Source organism: Pygoscelis adeliae, unplaced genomic scaffold, assembly GCF_000699105.1.
Source record: "Pygoscelis adeliae isolate BGI_AS28 unplaced genomic scaffold, ASM69910v1 Scaffold347, whole genome shotgun sequence".
Taxonomy (NCBI): domain Eukaryota; kingdom Metazoa; phylum Chordata; class Aves; order Sphenisciformes; family Spheniscidae; genus Pygoscelis; species Pygoscelis adeliae.
The window spans coordinates 60342-67033 of NW_008825158.1; the positions used below are offsets into that span (position 1 = coordinate 60342).

General features: G+C 42.1%; 1 protein-coding gene across 1 annotated transcript in view; it reads right to left on the minus strand.

Annotated features, from left to right (window-relative positions):
• Positions 1-1067: 1067 nt before the first annotated feature.
• The window catches only part of AKAP10 (A kinase (PRKA) anchor protein 10), an 18331-nt gene continuing 12706 nt past the window's right edge, over positions 1068-6692 (minus strand). Inside the window, exons 11-15 of the mRNA XM_009328655.1 lie at positions 5903-6012; positions 4938-5020; positions 4318-4370; positions 3595-3690; positions 1068-2499 (exon numbers count right to left, since the gene is read on the minus strand). Coding sequence (XP_009326930.1) covers positions 2494-2499; positions 3595-3690; positions 4318-4370; positions 4938-5020; positions 5903-6012 — 348 coding nt within the window. The 3' untranslated portion in view covers positions 1068-2493. The remainder of the gene's footprint in view (positions 2500-3594; positions 3691-4317; positions 4371-4937; positions 5021-5902; positions 6013-6692) is intronic.

Below are 6692 nucleotides of genomic sequence, written 5' to 3' on the forward strand. Positions count from 1 at the left end.
CGGCGCCGGGGGGCGAGGGGGGTCGGGGGCCGCTCCGGGGCATTTTCCGTAGTGACCACAAAGGTGCCTTTTATTGCGTTTCTAAAATAGAAAGCAGCAAAACCTGGAAAAATTATCCCAAATATCCCATTCCAATAAAAAACTAAGCCAACACCGCAGCCGTTCCCTGCAGAGGGAAGGCCGGGGCTGCGATCAAACACGGTTTATTCACCACCAATTTACTCACTGGGCTGGACAGGAGGCAGGGAGATCCCGCACTAACCCTGGAGACCAACGCTCCATCAAATCGAAGCACCACTTACGGACTGAAGAGGAGAAACTGGCAAACCAACACCCACGCCTTGCTTTACCCATCGGCCACCGCTCGAGCAAAGCAGCTTTGACAAGTTGCCCCGAGCAGGCGCTCGGCCGGTCCGCAGCGGCCCCCGGCACGCTGCCTTCCCCTTGAAGTGCAGGGAGAGGCCCCGCACATGAGGCGGAGCCCTGGCAGTCATTTCTCCCTTCTTTTTTTTGATGGGTGTTATTCTTACTGGTCTCCAGGAGCCGCAGGACTACTGGTGTTTGCTACTGAGCCGACGACTCAAGGTAAGCTGAGCCTCCAGCCCCGACAGCACAGCAGCTGAAGGAAACACAGCCCTGAGCAATATTTGTACCCAAACCTGTGGCCTCTAATCTCTAAACACGCTCAGCTGCTTAGTTTGGATCCCGCCAAGGTGGGAAAATGAGTAAGCGTTGCATGCAGAACAGGTGAGGGTTTAGCCTTCCCACATAGAAGAGGATTCAGGTGTGCGTGCGTAGTTCAATACCGTCCTACAGGACCAAGCCCTGCCCCTTCTACCTGTTTCCCAGCCCAACTGCTGACACATCCCATGATTAAAACACCTTATTTAGTATTTAGATAGAAGTTATTCTTATTTCACCACACTGCCATTAACATCATCCATTAAATATTAAGAAATGTAGTACCAAGGACAAACTGTTCAGGGGTTTGTTTCTTTTATAAACCCCCAAGACTCACATTAAAAAAAAAAACAAACGTAAAATCAAATCCCATCAAAACAGAAAATTGACACAAATTTTAATATTTATATATTTTAAATCAAAACACAATTAAATATAGTATGTTTTAAGTACATGAATACTTGGGCATGAGAGAAATAAGAGGTGGTACATAGTACCAAAAACCTATACACAGCCTTTTTTGCTTTTTTATAGACAATACAGTGTGTCTCTCTACAATCGAATATTGCAACAGAATAATACTTGCTAGTCAATCGAGATATTCTGAACATTGGAGATGATTTGAGTTCTTCGCAAAGTGATTTTTTTGCAGAAGTTTGAGGAAAAAAGCAATCATAAAACAAAAAACCCAAAATAGAAGTGTTGTATATTAAAATGCAGCGATAACATAACTGTGAGACACTGAGTATTTTTGATACCCTGGAAAATCAATTCACTGGAAAAAAATAATAGAGGTGCTGTGTAACACAGTGGCTTTTTTTACTTAAACTAAAGGTTTTGCAAGTTGCAAGTGTTGACAATGTCAGGGAGAAGGCCAGAGGTCATTAAAAATTGTTTTTCTTCGTAAACCAAACATCTGGAATTAGGTACTATGTTGGTTGGAGGACAACAAGCTATGGAGAATGGCAGCAATTACTGTCTTCCTTGCTCGTGGGATGCAGAGGAAAGAAAACGGAGCAGTCTACAGGGTACAATCTCCTCAAAACGTGGGCTGCATTCGGAGCCGTGCCTCGGGAGCAGAGGGTGGCACAAGTGCAAGGCTGGCTGTCGAGTCTGCTCTGTGCTGGAAGCAGGGGTTTGTGTATGCAGGTGTAAGAGCTCGACAAGGAGGAGCTACACTGTCCAGGCTTCGCTCCTGATCATTCTACGCTGCCTTTGAAGTTAATGTAGTTATGAAGTAAAATACATTTATCTTACAGTTGAATACGCATCTATTTCAAGTAAGGAAAAAAAAAAAACTTAGAACTTTTTAGGTCGTTCACTGCCAATGAATTCACCCTTTCGGGTTCACTTCCCCAGTGGCCAATGTCGGGGACACGCCCCGCGGCCTTTCCAATTACGTGTTTAAAAATTACAAGTAGTAGAACTAGAAACTACAGCAAAACCTTCCCCTCTGTTGTGGCTTGTGTCCCATTCCAGATATTTTGCTTAAAAGTCTTTTTGAGACAGGGTCAAGTATTTGTGAAGTTGATCACGGTTTCTCAGTGACACATTGCTAAACTGCGTCTTCATCTCTTTAAAAACCATCATTATTGTGAATGCCACATACAACAGGAAAAAGTGTTTCTTCACGCTCTACAGTGGAGGTACAGGATTGCTTCTTTTTAATTCTTCCTTATAAACGAGGGAGATTTTGGCGGTTGGAGTAACAGTGCTTTGTTTTTATCGGCTGTGTTAGAGAATCCACCAAAAGGGAAAGTTCACTCATTCTTGAAGCGGAAAACCAGATTTCCTGTTCTGGCGTTTCTAAAATCATAGCTGGAAAAGGAAGAACAGGGTCAGAGTTCATTTTACCCTAAAACATACAAGGCAATCGCTCAACAGAAAGACATTTTGTGTTGAAGCCAGGTATGCTTATGCATTTGGGAGAGGGGGAAAAAAAAACCCTAATCCCACAACACACTCAACCTTCTGATTACTGTAACCATACTTGCTTAATTGAATCTGGAGCATCTGCAGCCACTTGATATTTCTAAACACTGTGCTGAGAAACCTTTTCATCTAGCCAGACTGGAATTATATCATTTGCAGCCAAGCTATTAAGTGAAATCATTACACAAGTCATTTAAATATAACTGTTCTACTAAAAAAAAACCAGTCACATAGTGATACCATGGATCCATCCATTCAGGTCCAATAACTGGGCTTTGGCACATGTTTACCTTCAATAATTAAAAAAAGTGCAAGTTAATTTTAAAATAGTCAGATGCCTGAAAGCCAGAAGCACCAGATTATTAACTTGGTAAACTGCTACCATCATTATTTCACAAAATTGAACTGTTGCATCAGAACTGGGTGGTTTTGTTTTGTTTTTTAAAACAGAGAACACGTGGACTCGTACAACAACAAAGTGGCTAAACAACAATATACAACACGAAACCACTACCCCAGGGACGGGGCTACTGTGTCTTTTTTTAAAGTGTAGACACAGCACCGCGTAAATTAGTGCGCCCAACAAGACAACCTTCCAGCTGCTGAGTTTCACTGACACTTTAGGCAAATATACCAGTATTCATTAACATGAAACAGCAAGTGTGAACTCAAATCAGGAATTATAGTATTGCTCCTGCAACATAAATCTCCCTTTTAACTAATAAGGCAGTTTGCAAAGACTCAAAATGAAGACAATTTTAACACTTGCACAGGAGAACCACTACTGGTGTCTTAAGAAATTCCTACATCATACGTAGGCTGAAACACTTCCAACCTTTGTTTCTTCAGATCACGCTATGCTACTTTGAACATTTACCAACGTGGGTTTCAGATGCACTGAAGGAAGGCAAGCAAGAGCTCTGCTCCTCCCACGGTCTGGCTGAAGTCAGATGAAGACAGGCAGCCTTTCCACCCCCTTACCTTCGTAACCTTCTCCGAAGGCTGTTCACACTGCGCCTGCTGCATAACGTCATTGACTATCATCTTTGCTATCCTCCAAGCCATCTCTTCTTGAGCCTGCCATAGAAAAAACATCCCAAAATACAGATAGCTTCAAGTTCTTAAAATAAAAATACAGTCCTCTCGGCATAATTCACACGCTCCACCTTGGAGCCGCGGTTAACCTTCACAACTCAGTGACTTGTAGCAAACGTATCCTCCCTTGATGGAAAGGCACCTGGTTTCCAAGTACAGCATTAACTTCAATTATCGTGAATATTTATGGCCGGATGCAATTTCCAAGGGAGTTAGTGAAGTTTTTAGACATATCTGTTGGGGACTTGTGCAAGCCCCTCCGAGGGGGAAAAATGCAGCCTGTAATCCATATACAGCGGTCACTTCACAGTAAAAAACAAAGAACAACAGCACCTCCGCTCCTAGTTGTGGATAGATCTTATAACACCATAATGAAACCTTGACTGCAAGCACAGTTAACCACTACGTTAAACCAGCAAGCACTGGCAAAAATGAAACCAGTTTCATACATGCACGCAATCAAATTATATTTAGCACACAGAGTCTGACAGTTTATTGGTGCATCAGAAAGATACTCAGAGAAACGGCCAGGAATAAGAACTTCAATACTTCATTTCCCTAATCTGCACTGTAAAGTCAGTCACAAGGACAACATAAAAGAAGACACACCTCATCTGTGTTTCCTTGAACCCATTTCTTCATTGCTTGTGAAAACATGGACCCTAGTTGAGATAAAAAACAGCAAAGTAAGGTATATTAGCAAACTCTGTGGCACACCTCTATAAAAGCTAACTCCTTCCATCCTTCTGAAGGGTTTGGCACTGCTGGCGTTGAGAGAAAGACAAGGGATTACGTGGAGCCATGGTTCATAAGACACTGAGCCCGAACCCTTCCTCTTTACTAGAGCTGAAAAGCAGCATTAACAGCAGATCCCAAACCGGGTGGGAAGCATGTGGAGAGCTGAAGTTCTTTTTCATCTCGAGACCAAATCTTTGAAGGTTTGATCATCAGCTCAGCTGCTAGCAGCTTTCATCCCTGCCAGGTTCCATCGACAGCTCCAACTCCCACAGGCTGCTCATACTCCCAGGAGTCCAGCTGGACCAGAAAAGCAGAATTTGGCTAGGAAACTGGGCCAGAGATTGGTTTTGCCTCAGTACAGGACTATCCCCTAAGCATCTCTATTTGCCTTAAAACAGGTCTGGAAAGAGTCAAGAATCTTGCTTATCTTGACTGCAGTAAGGAAAAGAGCAGTTCTGCAGATGTTTACAGAAAGGGAGAGAAAAACAAACCTTTTGATTTTTTGACATCAGGCTCTGGTTCAGATTCTCTGATAAACTGTCCCAGGTCACTGACTCGTCCAAACGTCATCCTCCTGAAGAGGGAAGGAGTAAAAGAACCACACAGGTTACCGAGAGGACTTTGGCATTATGGACAGCTACCAGTCAGAAAAACAAGAGTCACCACAATAAAGACGCTAGTGTCAGAAAACTGGCATTTTACCAATCACCACCTTTTCCACCTAAAACTGATACACTGGGAAAAACCTCCCGCTCTTTTCACGTATCTGAATTCGAAGTTCATCTTAAAAATTCTTCTAGAAACTAGAAGTAGGCAAATGCTTCAATGACTCAATCATGTAATATCACCAGGCAGCGCTAGCAAGTGCTCTACACTATCACAAAAACATGTCATTAGGGGGAAAACAGTTCACAGTACCTGAAAGGACAGAAGACTGGTATGCAATAGAAAAGCAAGGTAGCTATAGAAACATAGAATTTCTGTATGAGATCCACAGAGCAGAGAGCTTTATAACAAAGAGCAACTTAAGAAACAGAAGAATAGCTGTGCAATCTGCTAAAGAAATTAAGTATAAGCCCTTCTCTGCCATGGGGGTAGGGACAAATCAAAGCTACACATTACAATATCAAAGGCGCCTGAGCTTATTCTTTTCTGTTCCAACCCCAAATAGGAACTACTTAGCTGTATTTTGGAGTCAAAGAGGACTAATAACTAGGAGCGAGAAAAACCAATTGGAAATATTTTTCTGGCTGCCATTCTGGTCAGAGAAACATTCACTATGACACTGGTGTTACATCACACTATTGAAATAAATTTACTTTCGAATATTAAGCCACGTACTAAGATTGCAACATCTTGCATTTATGCGTACTGTCCATGCAGGAGGACACAGCAAAAATGAAACAGAGGTGAAACACACAACCAGAAGGAATGAGATACACCGAATGAACCTTACCCTGCATATGTTCGTTGATATAAAGATTCTGGATCCAGACTTGCAGCATCTACAATTATTGCTTCATCAAAATTTTTCAGGATTTTAACATTAGCCTTTTTGACATTGGACTACAAATAAAAATTCTAAGTATTAGTGCCCAATGCAGACAACTAATAGCTTCTTAACAAAACTGCTATTTTAGTGCTTTTACACTTAGATAAACCTCCATAAAGTCTCTAAGCAAGCATAAAAGAATTAGAGAGCATCTACACAGCGATGAGTTCCTAACTCAGTATGACATTGTTTTTAAACAGAGGATGATAAAGTTATATGAACAGAGCCAAAGACACAATGTACAGGTCAGCATACGTATGGGTAAGGACTGCTGTCTAAGCATTATCAACTGAACAGATCTGTGTGCACATGCAAATTATTTGTTTGTGAGTACATAACACTGAACTACCTCAAAAGCTGCAGCAGCTTCGCTCATCCCTCTCATGCACTTGGCAAGCAATTCCCAAACACACTATGCTTCCCACATACACAGAGAACAAACATTTATCTTTTGGCCTGGAATATTTATGTAAGATTATGAAAAAAGCCAAGGAAACGTTAGAGCCACAGCAGGGAGAGCACAAACGCACAGCAATCTATTAGCACCTTAACACAGAACAGAAACATTTATGGCAGCTGCCTTGCAAACTCCTTTCCTGCTCCTCTGTGTAAGCACTGTTCTTTATGCAAAAATATGCAGAGACCCGGAGATTATCCTATTCAGATCAGAAGGAAGGCACACCACACAATGGGG